Genomic DNA, 26,023 nt, shown 5'->3' on the forward strand with positions numbered 1-26,023 from the left:
GTTCAGTTAAAGCTCAGTTAAACTTTATACTGCCAATACTTTTCTTTTCACATTCAATTCAAGAGTTTAGAAAAACGGTCAAAGGTGGAACTGAAAGAATACAGATTTAGTACTATGGGGCAGGTGTAAATGACCCTTAGAACAGGAGAGAGGATTTAGGGTCGGTACAGGTCACATTATAAGGATGGGGCAAAGTGTTCTTAAAGTAAAATGCAATGTATATGTGAAATGTCCTAGAGGCACAGAAACCACACATCCTACCTTGTTGAAAGTCACAGCATTTTGCAGGTTTTCATGAGTCTTGTTGTTGTTAGTAAGGGAATACTTAAGTCCTCTGTCTCTGTGTCTCTGCCTGCACTCGAGACAATTCCTGACAGCCACACAGCACACTGCACACACGCACACACACACACAGCATACAAATAAGCTCACATTTCAGAGTTAAAAGTAAATTAAATGTTGATAACATGCATGACCTCATTTAAAATGAATCGGTTATCTCTGATGACTATTTGTTCCAGGCTGCTGGGACAGAGACCGGGAGTTAAAATCATCAGCCAGACTGATTTCACACTGAAGCCGGTGATGAGAAATTGTATGTTTGGACCAAGGACACTGTGAAGTCTGATTTCCCATCCCCCAGAGCACAACTTGGAGTTAACAACCCAGCAAACACAGGCTCGCGCGCACACACACACACAGACCCACAGGCGCAACCGGATATAGACACACTCTCACATGCTCAGCTAAAAAGAGACACAAACACACACTCTTTCTATGATTATTTCATGTATCCAATAATTCTGCTTATACAACTGTATTCACAAGTTATTCAGCAGTTGTCCACTTTGCATTCAAATGCAATTCATCAAATCTCTTTTATGTACACAGACACTTTCAAACACACACAAGGGCAGAGAGGACCACGTGACTTTTATGAGACACACCGATGACTGAAAACAAAAGGCTACCATTTGCAAAGACTACCCGATTGGACTGCAAATGATTCTCTCTGCTCATTATGAATTCCTAAATGATGATCATGTCGGTTTTTACTGCTCCGAAGTGCAGCAAATCCCCGCACATTCTCCAGTTCAGTATACAATTAGCAAAGGGCTCTTAAATTAATTAGCTTTGCTGATCAAACAGAGGATTTTTCGGGGATTAGAGGAATTATTAGTGTGTGAAGAGAATATTATTGTAGCATTTTCTAGCTCATCAATTTTCCAGTGTGACCGGCAAAAGATGCAACGGAGAGGAATAACGACAGATGTAATTGTTTTAGCGTCTCCCTGCTCATGACCTTACCAAGTCTGAGGCACTGACGCATCAGGCCCCCGGAGGACATGTTCTTCTCAGCCTCAATCTCACTGAAGTTGAGGGAGCTGGAGAACACCAACACGTCCACCATCACCATGAGACGGGACAGGAATGTGATGGCCGTCTCCGAGGACATGCCCTGTGTTGCCTCAATGTTCTCCAACTCCGTCTTGCACAAGCAACAAAAAAAGAGACCAGTCACATTAAAACAAAAGCGCACTTGTATAATATCAGCTCGGCCCCATTCTCACCACGAGCTGTAGGGCCGGGTAACGTGTCGATATTATAGCGACTTGATTAAGGCTAGATATTGCCTTAAAATTTAGTGAGGTGAGGAATTAGTCTTTTTAACAGAAACAAGCAAAAGAATATGGAAAGGGTGTCATATATTATCTGTGAAATTACCCTCTTTCCATATTGTTTATATATACACTAAACAAAATTACAAAACTTTTGTTTTAGAATAGTTTTTGGGCTTTTCCACCTTTCATTTTCATTTTCGACAGGACAGATAGGTGAGAAATGGGAGAGAGGGGGAAGACATGCAGGAAATCGTCAGAGGTCGGATACAAATCCTGATCCTCTGCGTCAAGGTATGCACCTCGAAGTACATGTGCACCTGCTCTACCCACTAAGCCATCCCAAACACTTTGCTTTTTGCCCCCATTTTCATTAAAGATCTAAGACTTCTTCTATGTACACAAAAGGCTTCCACCTACATGGTGTAGCTACAGTAAAACTGCACATTTTAGAGTGGCCTTTTATTGTGGCCAGCCTAAGGTACACCTGTGCAACAACCATGCTGTCTAATCAGCATCTTGATATCTCACGCCTGTGAGGTGGATGGATTATCTCGGCAAAAGGAGAAGTGCTCACTAACATAGATTTAGAAATAATTGTGAACAGTATTTGAGAGCTATAATCATTTTGTGTACATAGAAAAAAAGAGTTCAGATCAAGAATAATGCGGGCAAAAACAAAAGTGTTACGCTTATAATTATTTTCCCTGTAGGTCAGGAAGAAGGCAGCAGCATTGAACATTATTATTATGCGAGGGTGAGTAGGGCCTCTGAGGAAGCAGGGATAATATTCAAAAATGTAAAAAAAAGAAGAAAAAAAACGAGTGGAAGATTTGATCAATAGAAATGAAACAGTTATCAAAAGAGAGAAATCCTAACCGCAGCACGGCTTTGATGATTAAAATCCATTTCCGCTCAAAACTGCAGATTAAATTGGATAATTACAGTAGATCGATAAAAGTAAACATGAATAACACACAGGGAAGTTAATTACAAACCGTTGCATGTAAGGTCCTCAGCATTAATTGTAGCAAATTGAAGCTGAGCAAATAAAGGAGGCTCTAATCAAGAGAAACAGCTTATCTCCCAGAGGTACGTCCTGCAGTGAACTACAACCACGGACCCTACGGTTATAATGAAACTACCACTAGATGGCATTATCCACCCACGGGGAAGACAGGGACGTGCACTTACAGTAGGAGAGGTGGCAGCCGAGAGAAGGGGCAAGATCCCTCCACAAGCGATAATGATGTTGTCTACCATTTGGGAGATGAGGTGGATGGTGTTGTGGACAAATATGATGTTCTCATTACTATTCACAAAGTCCATGACAGATTTGGTGGAGTGGCTGTGAGGGAAGGAAGAGGGGAAAAAAATGGATAATTAGGAGTACAAGCATTTTTCACATTATATAAATCATGTGTCAATCCTAATGTGCAATTAACCAAAAATGGGTATAGGTTTTTGTATGTACAGTCTATGGTTGTATAGAAAAAAAAGGAAGACTGTATTTGATATATCATGTCTGAAAGCAGAAATCAAAAATACATCAGGGTACCCCTGGGATTCTCCAAGTTAAAAATTAAAGCCTTCTCAAGACCAATTTAATACTAACTAGTATGAAATATAATGCCCTAACTCTAAATTCATGGAATATAATGGAAACTCAGTATGAATTTAATGCCAGAGAAAATAATTAATGTAATTAATTTATACTCTTTATTGATCCCCTATGCAATTTACACTGTTGTTATTACACACAGGCCTGAAATACACACGTATGCCCAGGTCCTATACATGCAACAATGGAGAGATGTCAGAATGGGGGGGCTGCGACTGCTGAACAGAGCCGTTGAGGGGGGTTCGGTGTCTTGCTCAAGAGCACTTTGGCAGTGCAAGAAAAAGTATAACACCTTTTTTAAATGACTTGAATACTTTTAGAACCTTGTTTTTGGATTATTTAATTTTCATTTTTAATACTTTCATACCCCACAGGTACCCTGTTAGTTATGTTGTGGAAGGATAATCTAAGTATGACTCTAAGCACCATGCTCCCAAAAGCCCTTCACACACACCTCCTCCAGACGTGGACGTCGCTCTCCAGTGAAAACAGCAGGTCAGTGAGCAGTCTCTGGTGCATGGCGGACCATTTGAACTCTGGGATGCGGAACATGGTGGTGCGTGGGCCGGGGCTGAACTGCTGTCGCTGTTCTTCTGTCATTGGAGTCCCCCGGAAGCCCAAGTCCACACGAATGTCCCTCTCCATCTGAGAGGCTAGGCGGCCATGCAGACTCTGATGGGAGAGCAGTTAATCAGTAACAAACAGTAAACTAATTCATTTGGTATCACATATACAATCACTGTCCATCATGAGATACTGTTTACAGACTAGCTGCTAATCCTTCTGTTAAGATGGATAGTGCGCCCCTAATGAGATATATTACTACTGTCATGTTATTCATTATGAATGATGAATTGCCAGATTTAAGTGAGTCCTCGGATAACCTCTTCCTGCCCACAGGTAAAGGAATAATACAACAAGCCTAATGCAACCTCTAAATATAGAAGTTAAGTTGAATGAGTCAGCAAGGTGCTGCATAAAAAAAAGAAGCCTGGCCTTTTTAAAAAGCAGCAGCGATGAATTGAACATGAGCAATTACACATCAGCAGAGAAAGGTTTTAAAATAAACTCCCACTGGCTCTCCATCAGAGACCCAGCACAGGCCAAAGAGCCTGACCTCTGAGAAAGAGCACAGCTCATACGGGAGGAGGGACAAATCCCGGGCGGTTGTTGCCGAATAATGCTTTGTCTATTTCTGCCCTCCTGATGGCTCCGCCGACTATTCCAGCAGCCCACTTTCCTTTTCTCAGAGGGATGGTTCCTGATGTGCACCAGGCCATCCTGTCCCCATTACAAACAGAGTTGGGGAAGGGAATGCTCCCAATGGGTCTGTTAATATATAGAACTGTTCACAAAAAGGCCAACACATCCTGACAATAGCAAGTGGTCTCCTTCCTCGCTTTCCTGTCTTTGACCCTGGCGGTGATCTGTTTCAATATTCATGATGCTGTTATAGTTCCTTCTGGCAAAGCTTTACAGGTTTTTTTCCCTCAGTTTGGTGAAGTCAGTGAACCTCTATTATTTCTTTCATGTGAAAGCCCAAAAAATGGAAAGATTGCCTTTTTGTGTGTAGGATATTACCGGATATCTCAAATTCTGCAAATGAACTACAAGCTGACTTAGCTTTGGACCAACCTGTGTGGTGGCTGTCGTCTGAATCTTCTTCATCTCCTTGTTTTTGCTGTCATCTGTGTCCGAGGTGTTGATTGTGCAATCTCCTGCACTGCCAGTCTTAACAGCTGAGGGGTCCCCTTCAGACGGTGCTGCAACGGAGACCACGTGAACCTCAGGGCTTTTGGAGGAGACCTCGGCTTCGGTGCTAGCCACAGAGTTGATGCCCTTGAAGGCTGCCTGTAGTTCAAACTCGTCCTGCTCAAGGATGCTGGGTAAGGAGCCCAGCTCAGAGCTGTCTGTCATGTGACCGAGAAGGCCCAGGTTATCCCCCGCGCTGGTGTGGACTGAAGGCTCGGGACTGGGCAGCACCAGAGGCGCAGTTGTACTGAGATCAGGCAACAGCTCGTCTACCATGCTGCCTGCCACCTTGCCAAACAGGAAATTGTTGCTGTTGGGGATGCTGTCCTTTTCATCGTCTAGGGTAATGAGAGGGGGTGCATTGTGGTCAGCCATGCTGCCCTTTGGCAACAACACACTGTTGACGTTGCTGTTGAGCTTTTCCACTGCAGCACAATAAACATTATCCAGCAGAGAGTCCACCTCCACCAGGGCTCCGTTCTCAGATACTCCCAGCGTTTCCATATCATCCAGCTTAACTTCTGTAGCCTCCACCTTTTCAGCCTTGATGTCCACCAGAAGGTGGTGAACTTCGACCCTGACCCCATCTACCGTAGCCTCTGTCCCTCTGAGACCCATTTCGGGCCCCTTGCCTTCAGCCAGCAAGTTGTGAGAGTCTGCGCTCTCGTAGTCCTTCTCGCTCTCAGGTGTCTGGGAGTTGTCGTCCATTTCTCTGATCTCAATTGCGCCATTGATGCCAGACGCCTGAGCAGACAGACCAGAGATGGTGCTGACTAAACCCTTCTTCCCTTTCTTTATGTTCTCCTCCACCTGATGCTGGTACTCCTCATACATCTTAGCTAAGTACTCTTTATGTGCCTCGTACGTCACCTACAAGGGCAACATTATAGACAATGTTAGCCACACACTTATGTTGCAGAAGCAATCTATTAGCAGACAAAAAGATAACATTGTCTCCCTCAACAGCAGAGGTCAGTGTTTCTTATTTGTTTTAGAGTGCAGTGCTCACCTTAGAGTGGGCTATGGAGAGTGTGTCCACCCACACGCGCCATCCTCCCCACTCGTGCTTGATGGCATGGTAGAGCAGAATACGAAAGATGTTGTACACCATCTCAGTGATCTTCTGCTCATCAGAGTTTTTAGGGTTGATGTAGCCGACAGAAAACATCCAGTCCTGCCATACCGAGCACTGAAGCAGACACCTGCAATACGCACATTGTTACACGGTCAGGAAAAATCGGATCCTCTTAATATTAGCAAGTTTACTGAACTTGGTGGTAAAAGGATAAATTCATGTTTCATTTGAGTCAAAAGAACATCCCGGTGACATTTGGCATTTTGGTATTCACATTACCACAGATTGTTTGGATCATTTGGCCATTCATATATGCATCTGCTTGTTTATTTGGCAATAGTTAGGAAATAGAAAAAGGGCAGCAGGTGTAAACCAATTGTTGATTTCAACTTAATAGCTAAACTAATAGGCACACTTTCTGCCTAATCATTTTAGGCTAATTATGTTGATATGAATCAGTGGCTTGGCTTGCTTGGACTTATAGTTTAACTGCGATATGTCTTAAAGAGTGTGTGTGTGTGTGTGTATGTGTGTGTGTGTGTGTGTGTGTGTGTCTATAAACAGCTTGCAAAGCACTGTGGCAAATAAGAACTGAGTATTGTGCTTTTTAAGAGATATTGTGAAGACCTGCTGCATGCCACTCTTCCATGACTTTGCGTATGTATTGTACTGCGTTTGTAATATTTGTGTACCTGTGCCGTTTTAAAGAGAGTGATAAAGACAAATAAAAGCGGGGAAGAGCATCGGTCGAAACCTGTCACCGAGACATCTGCTGGAGAACATGGGGGGGCGGTGTGCCTTTTCCCACTTTTCTTTGATACAGTAATCAGAAAGATAATAGATGAAGTTGGTAGGTCTGCTCACCGCCTGTTCTCCCGGCTGTTGCTGAACAGTTTGATCATGTCTGAAAGGAAGAGCCGACGAACTTCCATCAGCTCCGGGCTGGGGGTGGAGTTCTTCAATAAGGTCGCTACCACCTTGAGGATCACTGAAAGCACATTTAGCAAACACAAATACATAAACATACTCTCAAATGTTACCAGAGGATAGAGTACTTTAGAAATGACACATTGCATGCTTACTTGGGTTCTGAATCTTGACAGTGGAGTCGGGTTCAGGATGTGGTTTGTGAACTACCTGTGTGCACACCTGCTCTGTCAGAATCTGGTGTGGGAAGCGGTGAGAAGACATCAGTCGCACATTCTGTACAGAGAGACCAATGATGCGGTAATGTTGAGACACATGAGAGGAAAATGCTTTGTTACCTCATACAGAGTGTTGTAGGTCGTCACGGTCACAGTGTTGGTGTGCAGCATGAGCCTCTCTCCCAGGAGAGTGAAGAGGCTGTGTGTGTGCATGATCTCCACCTTCCTCCTGTGGATAAACACACACACACACACACACACACACACACACACACACAAACACACGTACGTAAAGTGGCTTCTTTGGAGCTACCTTAGTCACTGAAAGGATCAGTGAGTGCTTTCTTCCTTGTTCTCACCCACAGGGAGCCGGGCTCTGGAGACGTATGTCAGGAACTGCCTGCTATCATAAATTGGGGGAATTTCGTTGGAGGTATTTAAGATAACGAAGTTGGCCTGTCACTAGGACAGCTCTGACATACAACAGAGGCATACCACAGGTGAACGGGTTCAACAGTGACAAACTACTTCTGCAAACAGCATAAGGACTGCTGTCACAATGCTACGTCACAATATGCCGCCCCTGCTTCAAGACAAGTTGTGACTCTCCTAATAATTCAACAAGTCTTTCTTTGTAAATTGCAGAGGCTGGCAAATTGGACACTTAGGAGAAGGGTAGTATTTCTCTTAAATGTATAAATATGGAAATTTGGGAGGAAAGGGCAAACTGGTGATGCATTGCAAGCTGAGGTTGAACTTACAAATCTGCTCAACCCAAGAGGCCCGGTGGTATTCACACTGTTTAAAATATGAAAATGAGAAGAGATTAAATACACTGCTGAAGAAGGGTAGAGCACTCATACAGCACAAAGGACAGTTGGTTCTAAAAACTATACACTTGACAAGTCATATTAATTATGTCTGATCTTAAAGTTTATGATAAGTTGAGTATATGCAATTTTAAGACATAAGTCATATATCCTGTTAAAAACAATGCATGTTCCCAAAAAAAGTATTAACTAGTACTAGTACAAGTACTGACCATTTGACTCAACCCAGAAAACTAACTGAATCACTGAACTAAGTAAAATTACAAATTGAATTAGTAAAAGTAATAACATCAGCAGAGCACCGAAGAAACACGTTCAATTCTTTATGAGTTGCACTAGAGCTCATATTGAGCAGGATGGTGCTTTAAAATGTACAGAAGCTTTCAAAGTGAAGGGTGAAGGCAGGCTTTCATGAAGCCCTCATGTCCCTTGAGGACAGAGGCCTTTTGCTTAACTGTGGCAGCCTAGGATGGGTTTATGCATGCCCTAACAGTACTCTCCATTCAGCAGGAACACTTGGTGCTCCACCATTGTGAGCCATATCTTCACCATCCATCCCTGCATCCCACATTTCCAATCACAGGCTCTCCATCCGTAGGCACTCTCCTCTCTAATATACACTGCATTTTACAGTACAGTGCATAAAATATGCTGACATCTTCACAGATAGTTCATTTTTTATTTTACTCTGTTGGACAATAACAGGGACATTTTCTACCATTGCCGTATGTGAAGTTATAGTTTCAGGCAGGCTTGTGCAAAATTCTGAATTTCAGAATTGGCCTCCATTCAACTCATGAATTAGAATTTGAACTGACTCTGAATTTGTTTTAATTGCAATGCTTCTTTTAATTCAAAATTGAATTGTAATTCTAGATCCCGTTTTTGACATCAATTCAAATTCATGAGCTGAACTGGAATTTAGTGAGTCATTCTCAATTCAATTCTGAATTGGGCACAAGCCTGGTTTCAGGGCATAATGAAACGATTTCAGGTGTTCTACAAAAAAAGGGCACCCTAATTTGCAAAAATGGCATCCAGTCAAATGTTTTTTTGGCTCTTCTAATTGTCCATTTAAAATTAAATTTTAAAAAAGAGTGGCGGGAACAAATGAATTACATCTGTGGATGAAAAGCTTGACTTATGAGTTTTAAGTTTCAAACCTATTAGCCTCTGGTAATGTTGGAAAACCCGGACATTGCAGGGACATGGACGCCTTAAAATGGCATAACAACCATAGACTATATAATATTAATGGACAACGCATCCAGTTTAGCTAATTGCTGCAAATGCTCCTTAATCCTGCTTTCTATCTGAATTCCAGCAGGGGGAGACTCCTTAAACCTGCATTCTATCTGAATTGCAGCAGGGGCAAGTTGTGCAGTTGCAAAAGGTTGGTTTCTGTAGAAGACGATGATTTATTACCTTGATTCACTTGATTTATTACCTCAGTAAACATTTTCATAATGAGTTTATTGTCTCAATCGCTAGTTTTAAGTCTTCTTTAGGTGTTCATTTTTTGAATTATGGTCTCGTTGATTTTAAAATCGACAATAAAGCAAGAGGTGTTTTAGGGCGTGGCTATGTGTGAACGTGTGTAACGTGAACGTGTGTAAAGTATTAGAGTATAAGCAACTCCTCCCCCACCATGCCCTCTCGTCTAAAATTGTCACATCCACAACCAGGATGGCTGCGCCCGTCACAGCAACCTCAACGACTCACATCAGATCTCCACACCCCAATAGGTGACGTCACACATGCTCTGTCAATTAATATACAGTCTATGGTAACAACAGAGAGTAGATAACAGCATTAGGCCTGTAACAGGCAACTATTTTTATTTGACAATTTATTATAAAACACTTGAGTGGGTAATTACAATCTACTACACAGCTATTGGAATGGATTACTTACTTGTGGCCCAAATGCTTGAGGAAGTACCCAAGGACTTTGAGGGATTGTACTCGAATGCCTTCACTCTTTGAGGCCATAAGCTTGTAGATTACCCTGGAACAGACACAAGCAGCGAAAGCTGGCAACAGCACACGGTCTTGACAGAATAAAATATAGCCCTGTTGATGAAAAGGGTCCTCCACTGGTAAGCTGACAACCACTTTCCTTCAGAGTGAATTTTCATTAGCATTAAATGAATGTCCTAATGAAAGCAGCAGCCAGAATTCCCCAGAACTCACAAGTAGTGCTACACCGAGTTTATACTTTATGGTTTCACATGGGTTTAGCTTGATCATCCGTGTCATATTGTGAAATCAATATGTTAATATTATCACTTTTCCATGCATAGGTCTTTTTTTCTCTCTCACTGAACCTTATGAATTATTAATGCATTACATAGGCACACGGCACCACCAGTGTTAGGTGCTTAGGTTTATTTTGTGAAATCACCTTTTTCATTTTGTGCCTGAATGGCGAAGGGATTGTGTCTTCCCCTTAGGGGGCTTACCGTATTCCATTTCTCTGGTCAAAAGCAGGGATCATAGAGGCTGGATGCTCAGACATGAGGGCTGCCACCAGCTGCAACACATCATGCAGATTCTCATCCTGCAGACAAACCAGGAGGGAAAGACAATCGGAGATAAAAAAACAAAGAAAAATAGAAAAGAGAGCTGGGCAAAGGAACAGAAAAACCTTTTTTGCTCAGACTCTGTAACTGCAACTGCAGCATCGATATCACGTATGTTCTTTGCAACTGTATCACGTGGTACACCTTACAACAGTACAGGAGCAGTGGCTGGCCATTGTCCAATTCATGATTCTTCTTGTTGAGACGCGCCTTGTTACCTGCCCTTCCTCCATTTAGGAATCCTGTCCAGCTGTTTTGTGTTTTCATGTTTTATTTAAAGGTGTTTGGGCTGATGCTATGGGGGAAATTCTGTCTGTAATCCCATGTTTCTTAAATAAATGAGTGTACTTTATTGTGCTTTTTCATTCTGTTTAGAAAAGACTGAATGGAGTAATAAAATGATGTGACAGGAATGATCCATTCACCTGGCTGGTCAGTTTAAATGCTGGGGGGAAAAATTAACTTCCTCGAGAATAAAGATGAAGGTTAACCTTGTAGCTCAGTACAGCCTGTGGGAATGAATGGACTTGGAGCATGGATAGACGACCATGTAAAGTACCTCATGCATTGTTAACAAATAGTTTAGGATGCTCTGCAGCTCATCTTCCTTCACACCCCGGTCCTGAAAAAAAAAGCACAAATAGAAGAAACAGATAAAAGATTAAATTACGTACAAGGCAACTCATTGGAGGAAGGTCATTGTATTACAAAGCTGGAGCCAATTATTAGGCAAAAAGCATTATAGTCAGTTAAATGTGGTTTAATGAAAATAACGTAATAGGAAAGACTGGAGGAAGAAGCCAGAGGGCCTTAAAGCCCGGTGTACAGTGTCTTTGCTATTTTAAGACCGTCCAGTGCCCACGTTGTATGAATAGCAAATGCCCCTGCGTCCGTCCACCTGTGCGCCCATGGGTGTGCTGGTCTTACAGGGGTGTGTGTTCAGGTGTACTCTGGGCGCAATGCTATCTTACGGCAGCGGGCAGTGATCGCGCCATTGACCAATAAAAACCTGCTTTGATTCCTCCATCAAACTAGAAAAAGTGGATTTGGACACACACTAAACGCTACACTGCAAATTATTTGGTTCTAACCAAGATTTTTTTTTTTAAACTTAGATTTAGAAGTGTTAGATAATTCATCTTGTTTTAAGAGTGAATTTCTTATTTTAAGTCTTCAACTTTACACTATAATCTTGAATCAAAGAAGCTTGTCGAGTGTTTTGAGTATGTTTTCCCTCAGATTTACTGTTTTTATCTTGTTTTTAGACACACCTTTTTTGCAGTGTACTGCGCCATGCGCTTTACGCTGTGCTTGTGGATCGTTAAAATAGGGCCCTAGCAGTTTGTCATTTATTATTGTTGTGCTTAGACTGATGCACATGTGATGAGAATGTCTTTCGCTGCAATACAACAGACTGAACAGCCAGATAACTCCTCTGGCCTGGTGACAGCTGTAGACACCAAGCCCTTTTCTGTCCAGTGTCAAAAATCCCTCGTATTTCTGCCATGCCCTAAAGAACCCCGTTACGGAACAAGGCACGATCATTATCTGCAGAGACAAGGCATGCTCGGATGTGGGCAGCAGAACACAGACTGGTGCACTGTACATAAAACATAATCCCAGGTGTAATATGTAGTCCCGCACTCTGTTCATCGTTGATTGGCTGATCATTTATTTCAAACGACAATCCAATTCATTTGGTCAGTAAAATACCGAAAAACACAGAGTACTGTTTATTCATTTTCAGAATCAAAAGTGAGGGCTTAAAAGAGTGTCTGATAACAACAAACCCAGCGTTAGCCAATTACAATTAATTAAAGCAAAGAAAGACACAATTTGTCTCATTTGAGAAGCTGGAACCAACACATGTTTGGTTTCTTTACTTGATAAATTACTAAAATGATTAAATAATTACCAAACTGAATAATGAATGCACACCATTTGTTCAGGCCAACTAAGTTTCTTCTGATTTCCCACATCTTTTTTTCTTTTGAAAGAAATATATAAATTGCACTGAATTCATGAAGGAGCAGAGCGGCTGAACGTTTTGAAGAAATCCAGCCGTGTAAAGGGATGCGAGGCATGAAGACAGGTGGGACATACCTTCAGGATGAGTTGCTTGAGAAAGAGAAGCATGAATGCCCGCAGAGAAATGATTTCTTTCTGGGTCGGCCTTGGACCATCTGTAGTTGGGGAGAGAAAGAGAGGAAACTGAGGAGTAAGTGTTGGTAAAAAATAAGATATCTCCCTGTTTTTCAGGCTCATCTATATGTTTCTACATTTTCTTTTTGGTTCATTTAGATGATCGTAATTCAATGTTTGTTAATTACTTAATGAAGAAACATTGAAATTAATGTGATGTCATGCTCCTTTGAGCTTTTGACAAAAAAAGCCAACAAAACAGTGTCACCTTCAGATCCATCTGCGTCAATTCAATTCAATTTTATTTATAGTGTCAATTAATAACAAAGGTTATCTCGAGACACTTTACAGATAGAATAAGTCTAGACCACATTCTGTAATTTAGGACCAATTCTAGTAGTTCCCTCCAGAGCAAGCAACAGTGAGACAGTGGCGAGGAAAAACTCCCTTTTAGAAAGAAACCTGGGCCAGGTCCAGGCTCTTGGAAGCCGGTGTCTGACGGGGGCGGTTGGGGGTCTAATGAATAGTGGCAATAACAGTCACAGTAAAAGCAAATGGAACAGTGCTAAAAACAGTATTTTTTAGTACTTCATAGCATAGCAGGGCACTGCAGGGTGTTGCAAGGCACAGCAGGATGTGTAGCAGCACCACGGCAACAGCATCACCAGCTTTGTACTGACTTACTGGATTTACCTTGAATGAATGCATCAAAGGTTATACCAACAACCTACTGTAGACAGGGTGTGTGGCAAAAAGAGCAAATAGCCCACTTTGTAAACAGAAAATAATTTGCACATTTATTCACATTTACAATAAATATATATATATACTGTATTTCATATGCTGTAAATAGCATGCCCTAACTTGAGGAGAAGTCACTCTGAGTATTCAACTCAAATGTGTTCATCATTCATGCTGCATCCAAAGTCTGTGTGCATCCCTGGTAGCCTTGGTCATAGTGCCCAGGCAGCCAGCCCAAGGTTGCACCTGCCTAACACACTGGCCAACATCTCATTAAAACTACCCAGAAAGCCTCTGCCGACTTAAGGTCACTTTGGCACTCTGACGTTAGCCTCACAGTGCAATCAATCTCTGTCATCAACCTCATTCAAGATCGGACGGGACAAACGCTGTCAGCAGGTGTATGGATGTCGTGCAAATATACAAGAATGACGGGAATATCCCAGAATGCATTGATTAACTGTCAGGGCTGTTGCTGCTGTATTGGTTGGGTTTTCACAATAATGACTTTTGACATAGTCAGATCCTATTCAACATGCCCAGCTCTCCTGTTTTCAACTAAAAAGTGTTGGAGCGTACACGGAGTAAGCAGACTAATGGGCTGCAGCAACAGGCAGATCAATACAACACAGAGCTATTTAGTCACTCACACACACACATACACACACACACCAGAAAATGCAGGATATGGCATACATAACCACCTACAACAATACCAACATGAATCCCCTCGAGATTAGCAGCACACTCTCTCTCTCACTGTAGCACAAAGGCTTCATTTTGGATGTAAAACCTGGGATATACTCATTCATTTCTAATTCACCGGGTGCAGTCAGCCAAGTATAAACGCTGACAAAATCTTCAATATTCACAGAGGTATTAAATGACAGTATCTAGGCCAAATACAAGAGCAAGAAGCCGTTAAGGGAACACTGGCCACTTTGCCCAGTGTCTTTCCTCTCCTCTCAGCACTGATAAACCCCCACCTCCACCTTGGCTGGACACATGTTCATTTGTAATGGGGACAGTGCCATGATGACACACAGAACGGCAACAGACACCTTGCCATCATGTTGCTCCAACAGCCAGTCAATCTAATCAATGATGAGGTTCCCTGAGGTTGCAGGAGGATGCCAAGAGCCGCTGCATCCCGACACGGATTAATAGAGCGAGAGAGGAAACCCCAGTGCAGGGACAGCGCCTGACATGGAAGGGATGATAAGAACATTATTACCGCAGCCACAGCATCCAAGTTATTCACAACCAATTATGCTCAGCGGCTCTGCACAGCTCTAGTTTCTCATTTACGTATTGCTTTACTTCCTGCATCCCAAGGGCACAAGGAGAAATAGATTAATGAAAAACAATGTATGTCCATGTGATTAACACAGGGATTTGGGCTTATAACGGATGATAATAAAGTCACGGCACACACAATAGGATGCGTCCAGGATACTTGTGCAAACCTCCAAATACAAAATTATGTTTTCACTCCCTCAATGCTTTTAAATAAACAAAAGGCAGATAAAATACTCTCATGCAACAAGTATTTTTAATCACAGCAGCGATAATTGGTTTCCAGAATTACTCTCAAGTTGTAACTAACGTGTGTTTGCCTGCTTAAACCGCTCTCTTTAGAGCATCTGGAGCACGCTGACATTAAACTGCAATGACTAAACATGTAATAAGACACACACAGGGCAAACACAAGGGGAAAACATAACAATGTAATGGGTAGAGGCCCCATCTCTCTCCTAACGTTTCTAAATGTGTTAATCTGAAGCAAGTCAGTGAAAGAAAAAGCATGCATGTTAGAACCCGACAGTTATATCGGCGGGCCGATATTGTCTAAACCCGAATTATCGGTATTGGCACTTATAATGGTCCCCAAAAAAATAGTACATTTTTTAAATAGTAATTTATCAGAATCATTTATAATGACAAATGATTTTGATAAATGAATATTTTATCTTAAATAAAAACAGTGTCAACCACGTTTGTAGTGTTGGCGTTGTGTAGTTTGTCCACCAGAGGGCGCTCTACAACGTCCCTGTTGACAACACTCCAATGTTTTTTTTGTTATTGTGTTTTTGTTTAAAAGGACTTCAAGTTTCATATCTTAAGTTTGTATTTTATACATATTTTTCAACAGAACTTTAATATGTTTTGATGTTTTGCTGTTCTGTTGTGAAAATAAAACAAATTACTATCATTATTTTAGTGAGAATAACTAATGTTCTGAATGAAATCTGTTTTTGTTTTGTTACTCGTTTCTAGAGATATAGATATATATATATATATATATATATATATATATATCGGCCAATATATCGGCCAATATATCGGAATATCGTATTTTTAATTAACCAGATATTTGAATCGGTATCGTCCTTAAAAATCCTTTATCAGTTGGGCTTTAGTGAATGTGCCAAACCGTTACCTGACTCCCGGTAATCAGTCATTTATCCTACAGATGTATTTATCATTGTAAGGCACACACAAAAATCATCCATAAGCTCTGAGGTCTGCCACTCTCTTGTCATGGGAACAAGACAGAACCAGCTTGAAATGTGGGGACTGGCCGAAAAGTTCTGATGCTCATATCATTACTCATTATTTAGTAAAACAGAGGAAAGGCAGAGACAGAGACAAAGACAAAGGAAGGGGGATAGAGATTAAGACGGATTATGTGTTGGCTTGTGGGTACATGCCAGACTGGGAGAAGTTGAGCAATGGCCATCTGTATGTGAGTGCCTGCAGTGATTCTGTGTATAAGTGGATGATACATGGCTTTAATTTGATAGCACTCTTTATTAAGACCTGAGGAAAAAAAGAGGAGGCACTTCCAGAGGCAAAACGAGTAGCTGGAAGAGCTCCGTTTTAAATGTGTTCTCTGTGTCCCTATAATTGAGCACTTCATTATCTGCTTGGCTCTCTCCCTCTCGGGATGCATCTTTGTTTGGTCATTTCTCAGTTTAGAAGGACAGAGAAGAAAAACTGACCTGCCAAATCAAGCACAGATCAGTGAGACCAGACCCATGTGAAAACTGATCCGCACGCAGCGGGGATGCGATCCATTTTAAGATACGTCTTCCACAGAATGCAAGCCATTTTCTCAGGCCATTACAATCTCCCAAGGCTTGAACAACAATTAGCACCATATTCACTAGGGGTGCGATTTGTGTATCTTAATTATTTAATTTTAGTTTTTGTTAAAGAAGGAAAAAAGAAAATCGCAATACTCAATACTATTGAATCGCTATAGAAATCCAATTGGCACCCATGTATCGTTGAAAAAAGAATCAAATCGGGATTGTCCCAGCCCTAATATTTACAGTTGTGTTTAAGAGGGTTATGTCTGCAGAAGGCTTAACTAGAAAGCTCTGTATAAGAACGGGTACAGGTAATGGACGGATGGAGTCCAATATGTGTAAATGTACACCACTTTGCATCCAAAAAATTATGAAAAGATGCCAGCGTTGTTTCCATCAAAGCTCTTCATCACATCCATGCAAAAGCATTCACCGTTTTGTTGAGCAGTGAATGCTTTCTAAAGGTCCCATGACGTGGTACTCTTTGGGTGCTTTTATAAATACCTGGTAGTGGTACCCTAGTAGTGTATCTGTAGACTCTTTTATATAGACCTTTGTGGTCCCCTAATACTGTATCTGAAATCTCTTTTATATAGACCTTAGTGGTCCCCTAATACTGTATCTGAAGTTTCTTTCCCAAAATTCCGCCTTGGTGCAGAATTACAGCCACTAGAGCAAGTCCCACAATGAGGTTTCCTTGGTATGTGCCATTTGAGTCTGTAGCTTTTGAGGTGGAGAGAGGGGAGGGGGGGCAAGGTGGTCATGACCTCATAAAGAGCAAGATTCCAGATTGGCCCATCTGAGCTTTAATTTCTCGGCTCGGTTCACACCTATCACCATTTCTAGCCACTACGAGACCACAGGCAGGATGGGGGAACTCATATTAATGTTAAAAAAACCTCATGAAGGGAAATTTTCATGCCATGGGACCTTTAAATTGTGTAATTCTTTGCTATTAAAAACATGGTCTACAGATTGCTAGCCCAAAACCACAGAGTGGTTTTGCTACTCTAGAGTTCCTTCTCTAGTTAGACAACTAAAGTTGTAATGATCCGTCCTTGGATCTAACAGATACAGAGTGTTGTGGACTTTCTGCTCGAAGCTCCTTCAGAACGTCAGAGCTCTTCATCTTTAGTTCCCCTTTATACTTCTGCGTAGTTTCCCTTAACACTACTCTCAAATTGCCAGACCAGATCTCACAGTGCGGTGTCAGCGCTACAGTATGGTCTGGCTACACCATAGATCTCTTCTGGGATAAGGGAAAAGACGCACTGGCTTGTTTGTTCGTTTTACTTTAAACCAATCAAAACTGCCCGGATAGAGCAATGGTGCCCTTGCAAAATAGATAGCAAAGGGAGCCAAAGGGGAGGGACATCTGAATGTCAGTCTGTCAGGACACCTTTTGAAGGAACCTCATTTCTTGCACTCACTATACAAAAACGTTAACCATAGGTGAGCATGGGAGATACGACGGGTAAGGTAACTCCAGGGCTTTTCCTCAACCTCCGCTCATTCTTCAACATGGGAGTTCAAAGCCTGCATTTACTGCTAGCCAATGAACCTTTGGATGTCATGGTGCTCCCTCACAAACAGAACAGGCCTCACAAACAGATCGCCTCTCACAACCCAGAGGTGGCAGCCTGCTGTTTTTCTGTTTTCCTGCCTTCGCCTTGCACCCAACACTAACATCTACACCTATCTTTGCAGATGGTAAGCCCAGATAGCACATTGACAGTAGTTAAACCAACTGTCCCCTTATTGTGATAGGTGGAACTCTCCTGTATTGCATCAACAAAATAAAGAACTACAGTGAGCACCAGCCTGTTGTCATCATTCTATGTGTTTTTACAACCCCTGTTGACATCTGATGCTCTAACGGATTAGAAAACTACTCGTCATGTTCCTATATAAAGCCGACCTATACTGCAGTGCCTGAGGCTACACAGAAACAGATATTCCAAAAAGTGATTCCGACAAATCTATTATTCAACAGCAACAAAAAACCTACCGAGATTGTCCAAGAGACGTTCCTCGGATGCCCAAGCTAAATATACCATTTTGTGACAAAATGTTTTATTCATTTATTTATTTATTTATTTTTGGGGCTTTTTCCCTTTATTTCCGAGTGACAGTGGATAGACAGGAAAGGTGGAGCGAGTTGGGGGTTGACACGCAGCAAAAGAGCGCAGCCCGGATTTCAAACGGGGCCGCTGCAAAGGACCCAGCCTACATGGGGCGCACACTCTTACTGCGTGAGCTAGAGGTCGCCCCGTGACCAAATGTTTTTATGTAAAGATAACAAACAATTACAAACAATATGCTGGGACATGAGAATGTTTCCCAGGACCAAAAAGAAACAGAAAAAAAAAACAGAGAGGAAAGACGGGAAGGAGGGAAACATACAGTAATAAAAACATAACAATAAGAGAGATATCCGCAGCTTACAATTAATACATACAGAAACACACACACACACACACAAGATCCAGGTTCAAAACACACGCGCAAGAAGAGGTAAGAAAGCTGTGTGTCTACAGCAAATGTTTTTCCGGGGCTCCTTTTATGCGAGCTGTAGAGAGCTCCATATACACAACATCCAAAAAGGAAAGAGTCCATGTGCGAATAGACACATCATAAAGCGGTTTCCAATGGGTCATTCTCTTTGCAGGTGTAAGTGCAGCAAATACAGCACTTTTTTGAGTTCTAGAGAGCTGAAAGGCTAACAGGTCATTCAGAATCAAAACATTGACAGCAGCAGGTACAGTAACGTTAATCACGGCGGAAATTTTGAATGCAATATTGTTCCAGAACTGACCAACAGGAGAGCACTCCCAGAACATGTGAAGATACAGTCAGGTCCATAATTATTGGGACATCAACACAATTCCAATCTTTTTGGCTCTATACACCACCACAATGGATTTGAAATGAAACAAACAAGATGTGCTTTATCTGCAGACTTTCAGCTTTAATTTGAGGGTATTTACATCCTTCACAAGTTTACATCTTGTGGTAAACCCTCTGTATTCACTCTGGTGAAGTCTTCTCTTGATTGTTGACTTTGACACACATACACCTACCTCCTGGAGAGTGTTCTTGATCTGGCCAACTGTTGTGAAGGGTGTTTTCTTCACCAGGGAAAGAATTCTTCGGTCATCCACCACAGTGGTTTTCCGTGGTCTTCCAGGTCTTTTGGTGTTGCTGAGCTCACCGGTGCGTTCTTTCTTTTTAGGAATGTTCCAAACAGTTGATTTGGCCACACCTAATGTTTTAGCTATCTCTCTGATGGGTTGTTCAGATTTTTCAGCCTAATGATGGCTTGCTTCACTGATAGCGACAGCTCTTTAGATCTCATATTGAGAGTTGACAGCAACAGATTCCAAATGCAAATAGCAGACTTGAAATGAACTGTGGACCTTTTATCTGCTCCTTGTTAATGGGATAATGAGGGAATAACACACACCTGGCCAACAGCTGAGCAGCCATTGTCCCAAATCCATTGTGTTGGTGTATAGAGACAAAAAGATTGGAATTGTGTTGATGTCCCAATATTTATGGACCTGACTGTAAGTGCTCCAAGCCTTAAGTGGGCAGAAAGCGCAAAAAAGCTGTTCATTACTTTCATCATGTGGCCGGGTTGGCTCAGGTGGTAGAGCAGGTGCCCATGTACTTGACATGTAGAGAAGCCCCCCAAAAATAATATAAAAAATTACCTTCATCATGTGGTGCATTTTCACAGGGTTGAGATATGTCCTTTGAATGCAATTGTAGTGAATTTGTTGGTTGGTCTGGATTGCGTGAGACTTCCGGGACGAAGCTAAATATACTTAATTGCCTAAGAAAATGAGCTTGGGATAGGTTGAACTTTCATTACTTATTAAGTATTCCAAAGTTTCCTTGCACAGCATAAAAAAGATAAGGAACATGGCACTGTGTAAGTAGATGGCATATGGAACTAACTAAAATTAGGAAAAATATTAGATTAAAGGGCCCTAATTTACAGATGTGTGTGCCCATATCTATGTCTAGAAGTCACTGACCACTTTTAGCAGAAAATCAATTAGGATCACTCCTACTGTAGCTCTAGCAGATCAAGAATGTAGGACAAGTGCCTTGATGTGACATATGAATAGGGCTTAAATGCTGCTACATTGAGCCAACTTGAGGATTGTTTTAATCCTGCAGTGTTAATAAATGTGATGTTCACTTGAGATGGGAATTATTAGTGGCGTTGAAGCAAAGAAAAACCCTTTTTTGGATTACATCAGTGTCAGAGTACAAGCTCTCACCTTCTGGGAGTAGATGTCATTAGGCCTTGGCGCAGCACACTCTAAGCTCTCAGTGCCATTATAAAAACAACCCCTGTACTACGACACAGATAGTTTTGGAAAAGAATAATGGAAAGGAAAAAGGAAATGACAGTTCAAGGACACTTTCCCTCCCAGCACAGCCGGCTTCGTGACGTTCTGTTGTTTAGTAGAGAGAGGATGCCAGTCGTGCTACTGGCCCAGGTTTCACAGGCCTGACACCCACACCAAGCACCCTAGCGTAATCACAGTATTGATGTGGCGTGTCTGCCTCACTGTCAGCGCCAGTGATGGCCATGGACCTAACAGCTGACAGGCAAGATGAGTCACTTCAAATGTGGGGGAGCTTCTGCCATTTCGGGAAGACACTTTGATAGCAGGCTTGCGACTGCACACAATGATTGTGATTGGTTCACTCCCAATGATTTCCTTTCCAAAACACTGAGCTTCACTGGGATGAGCCTTAGGATAGATGGAAACATTTATATAACCCCCCCAACCCCACCAAATCGGATCATATTTGACAGCTACAAAACAAGGCAAATAAACTTACAGTGGCTTGACTTATGCTAAAGGATTTCAAAATATGCTCACCGAGACCCTTTGGTGAGATGCCGCTGCTGTCTGCAGGGTTGACGGCCCAGTGGTAGTACTTTAGCGTATGCATGAGCTGAAGCACTGTGCCAACTCGACGAATTGTGTTGTAGATGGTTGCCGTGCCGATGAACTCCGCGGAAAGATATGTGTACAGAGATAGCTGTACCTGGAGTGGGAAAACATGCATACATGTATTCATGTTAATACGTTCTCGGTGTGATGAATCCCCTAAACCTTACACATGATTAGACCCGATTGCACCAGCTGAGCCTATTATCCTTGCAGGTGTGAGCTAGGGATGGCTACTGACCCTGTAATACTCTATTTCCTAATTGTCTCAGCTCCACTCTGTTCAGTGATGATTAGCATGTCCTCTGTAATTAGCAACAGACCTGACAAGAATCCTTAATCTCACCCGAGTCATTCCAGCTATAAATGCTGAGGGCTTTTTCCCATATATCATTATCATTATAGGATATTAACAAGTCAGATGTGAGTCATGACAAAAGGGAGTGTGGTTACGATGTGAGCATGATGTGAATTGGTTTGAGGCTACTGGAATTAAACACTGGAGATAAGTCAACACCACGCTCTTGGTAATGTAATTTCTCTGAGAACGGACAAGTAAAATGCATTTACAAAATCTTATTTGTCTACAAGGACAAGGTCAGCAGACCCATGTAATTAATGCATATTGCATGTTCCTGTCGTTCACACAGCTGGCTCCCTGTACTCGATGCAGCTTGGGGATAGGGACACAGGAAATGTGGACTTTGTGACATGTCCTAAGGGAAAGAGTCAGCGTAGCACTCTGTGCTGGTGTAGCTAAAATTGCTCTAACCTACTTCATTACCTCTCTGTTTGTCTCATTTCTTCAACCTCTTTCACTGTGCTCTATTTTGGAGGAGTGTCGCAGGCAAGCCTCCGGACACTTCTGCATTTATTTCCTCCGCTTATTATTCATGGCTTGGCCCACCAGCAGCATTCCTGAGGCAAATGTATTTGCCACACAAACTCAGCTCCATTGATACCTCATCCCACTTTCTTCATGGGTCATTATTTAAAAAGGGGCGGAGGGGGGGGTCTGGAACATTCAATAAACTTGGTTAGGTTGACAACAGTAAAGTGGAAGCAACTGCTGAATTGTGCAACAATGTAATGTCTTATAAATGTACGAATACATCTTGTGCATTCGCTCCACTCCACTCCTCAGACACTTGCCAATGGTTTGGTCAATGTCAGCTGGGCCCAAATACAAAACACATCAGGTGAAATTGCACAATATTCTTTAATTTGACAGCTCAACCAAGTCAACAAAGTTTTGCATCTCTTTAATATGAGAAACATACTGTAAGAAATTGTTTCGATTTGCAATCATATTTCACTACTACTTTGTTGTAATACTACCTAAAAAAACACTTTGTGCCAAGGGGAATATCACAAAAACTGACGCCCGTTTGATACACGCTGGATGATATGCTACATTCCCAGCCCTATTTCCTTTGAAACCTACACAAATGTTTCAATATTAGTCTTTACGGAAGCAAAGATGACGCAAAGGATTACTGAAGTCGTCTACACCTGTCCCTTCATGGGCTGAGTGACCTGCAGGAGCTCACCTTGGCGGGGGTGTGGATCCAGATGGCAGCATTGAACAGGATGTGGTCACACAGCTGCCTCAGCAGCGGTGCCCCATGTGTCAGCCCGTCCAGATACTTAGCAAAGGAGAGGAACTGCTCTAACACAGCCCTGGTGATGTGTCCACGTGATGACTGGAGGAAGAAGCACAAAGACATTATAAATAATAATAATAATGTCGCCAAGCTTATTCTGTTGTAAGCGTGTATTTATCCTTCCTGATACTGACTGCATTATGGAACAACACCATACAGAAACTGTATATAAAATGTCTCATTTGCAGAAGCTAACAGTTGAAAACACCTAAATGTTACAAAAAAAGAAACCATGTGTGTAACTCTGTCACAGAGGTGGGCTGATTTTGGGTTGAGTGACAGGTAGAAGCATTTGCTGGTAGTTGTTCGGCAGCCTAAAATGACTGAAATTTTAGCATCTGTTTCAAATTGAAAGTATATACAGTAATTACTTCCGACAAGGAGGTTGTGTTTTCGGTTTGGTTTGTCTTGTTTGTTTGTAGGAATAAAGAAAAACTACCAGCCGGATTTTCATGAAACTTGGTGGGAGGGTGTACCACAGACCAAGAAAGAACCCATTACATGTTGAAACGAATCCGAAACACACGGCAGATAGACAGATTATTTTTCACTTTCGTTAATGGCCCCATGACATGGTGCTCTTTGGATGCTTTTATATAGGCCTTAGTGGTCCCCTAATACTGTATCTGCATTCTCTTTTATATAGACCTTAGTGGTCCCCTAATACTATATCTGAAGTCTCTTTTATATAGACCTTAGTGGTCCCCTAATCCTGTATCTGAAGTCTCTTTTATATAGACCTTAGTGGTCCCCTAATCCTGTATCTGAAGTCTCTTTTATATATAGACCTTAGTGGTCCCCTAATACTGTAACTGAAGGTGCAGAATTACAGCCACTAGAGCCCGTCCCACAATGAGTTTTCCTTAGTACGTGCCATTTGTGAGTCTGTAACTTTTGATGAGGAGAGGGGGGGCAAGGTGGAGGCTGGGGGTGTGGCCTTGACCAACTGCAACTTTGATCGTTTGAAAGCCATGATGTCTCTCTTTTATGGGCGGGCCAAATTCTCTGGGCAGGCAAAGCAGAGAAAGGGGCGGTAACCCCTTATGACCTCATAAGGGGCAAGATTCCAGATTGGTCCATCTGAGCTTTCATTTTCTCAAAGGCAGAGCAGGATACCCAGGGCTCGGTTTACACCGATCACCATTTCTAGCCACTGAGGGACCAAAGGCAGGCTGGGGGAACGCATGTTAATGTTAAAAAAAACTCATAAAGTCAAATTGTCATGCCATGGGACCTTTAAATTAGGAATTTTCTGTTCTCTCCTCTGATTGACATCCCGTCCTCCATAAAACAATGGCAGCTGTGAGGAAACGAGCTCTACTCCTGCCAGCCAATAATGAGTCCTAGAGAGTTTTATTCTTTCCTTTACTAACGACTGCACCTTTAAGTGCAACAGGAGGAGCTAGAGGTGCAGAAGACGAGACCAGTTGCAGCCATTGTTTCTGCAAATGAGCTTTTCACACTTGCCCTTGTTCCATTAGAGAGTTGACAGCTTCTGTAGCTCATAAAATGAAATTTTCATGCCATGGAACCTTTAACAATGAAAGATAAGGCATTCATGTGGTGTCTGGGAAAATTCCCACTACATTAACATTGTGAGATTGGACATGCCTTGATGTAGGTTTGCAATTTTCTTAGTGTCCTACTAGTTTGACAAGAAAGAGTATAAAGTATTCATTGTGCTCTTAATATTGTGCATGTATGTTGGTTAATAAAAAAAGCATTGAAATAATTTAGTTGCTCCAAACTGTTGTCAACTCCTGTGTACATAGGCCCAGTTAAAGGATCATTTGGTTTGTATGTTCTACTTATGTTCTGTGACAGTTGGCTAGCATGCTGGCGTAGGTGATGAATTGCTCTACTTAGTCGTTTTGTCAAGTTACTGAATCTAAAAAAAATGTTTAAACAAAATTAGGGCAAGTTGTAGAAGCTGAACTTTGCAGAGAATTCACTTTGACAAATATTGTTACCATTGCTGTCTGGCACCTGTTCTCTGCCCAGGTGGAGACTTGGTGAGGGCAGGAGAAACGAAAAAATGAAGGCAAAGGGAGAAGGGAAGGTGTGGCATAAACAGATCATGAACAGATGGTGTGATATGTGGAAGTGTGAAATCTGGCAGCGGGAAGGAAGCAAGAAAATAAATAAATAAATAGAAATAGCAGCCCTCAGGTGCCGACTCTGCCTGGCTGTTAGTTAACAGCAGCTGAAGCCAGCGGGCAGGCGAGTCACTGAGTGACAAAGTGGAGTCATTTCTCAGTGCTCTAAAAGAGCCTGCACTCTGCGGAGGCTGGCAAGCTGCTAGATCTGCATCACAAAATGGGTAAATAAAGATTGATGCGGAAAGAAGGAATCCAAGGGAGGAAAGGGGAAGAGGAGTAGTCTTGTGGTGTTCTACCTTGAGCTCTGTTTATTTCAAAGACTATCTGCTACAGGCAACGGAAGATCAGACTGTTCACAGGGCTTGGAGAGTGAAGACAAAATACAGTGCACCTTGATAGTGGCAAGGGTGAAAGAAGTTTCAAAAGCAGATGGGCTTTTCTGTTAAAAACCTGTCAAAACTGTATATCAGTGAATCATTTCCCACTCATTTTTTATATAGTTGGTGATATATATTTTTTTAAGACAGTGATCAGAGTGAAAACAAATGATGCTGTGAAGAGTTTGCCTCTTCCCAGACAATTGGACTGCGTGTATTGGGATCCCTAATAAAAATGTTGACCTCCTGACAGGTAAAAACCAGGTGATGAGGGTGGGCAGACACACATCTTCCACCCTCATCCATCAGGAT

At 42.0% G+C, this 26,023-nt stretch overlaps 1 protein-coding gene across 7 annotated transcripts in view; it reads right to left on the bottom strand.

Moving 5' to 3' along the window:
• nbeab (neurobeachin b) overlaps nt 1-26,023 on the bottom strand; it is a 258,747-nt gene that overhangs the window by 134,842 nt on the left and 97,882 nt on the right. For 6 of the 7 annotated variants that reach the window (XM_034866233.1, XM_034866253.1, XM_034866267.1 and 3 more), the window contains 15 exons: nt 23,122-23,274; nt 21,500-21,668; nt 12,727-12,806; nt 11,183-11,245; nt 10,504-10,601; nt 9,957-10,049; nt 7,333-7,441; nt 7,150-7,231; nt 6,932-7,055; nt 6,002-6,194; nt 4,876-5,862; nt 3,695-3,912; nt 2,814-2,967; nt 1,309-1,489; nt 262-389 (listed from right to left, as the gene is read on the bottom strand). In XM_034866233.1, the coding sequence (XP_034722124.1) occupies nt 262-389; nt 1,309-1,489; nt 2,814-2,967; nt 3,695-3,912; nt 4,876-5,862; nt 6,002-6,194; nt 6,932-7,055; nt 7,150-7,231; nt 7,333-7,441; nt 9,957-10,049; nt 10,504-10,601; nt 11,183-11,245; nt 12,727-12,806; nt 21,500-21,668; nt 23,122-23,274 (2,832 nt within the window). The remainder of the gene's footprint in view (nt 1-261; nt 390-1,308; nt 1,490-2,813; nt 2,968-3,694; nt 3,913-4,875; nt 5,863-6,001; nt 6,195-6,931; nt 7,056-7,149; nt 7,232-7,332; nt 7,442-9,956; nt 10,050-10,503; nt 10,602-11,182; nt 11,246-12,726; nt 12,807-21,499; nt 21,669-23,121; nt 23,275-26,023) is intronic. The other variant, XM_034866240.1, reaches the window with a different exon arrangement.

Source organism: Etheostoma cragini, chromosome 3 (genome assembly GCF_013103735.1).
Source record: "Etheostoma cragini isolate CJK2018 chromosome 3, CSU_Ecrag_1.0, whole genome shotgun sequence".
NCBI classification, from domain to species: Eukaryota; Metazoa; Chordata; class Actinopteri; order Perciformes; family Percidae; genus Etheostoma; species Etheostoma cragini.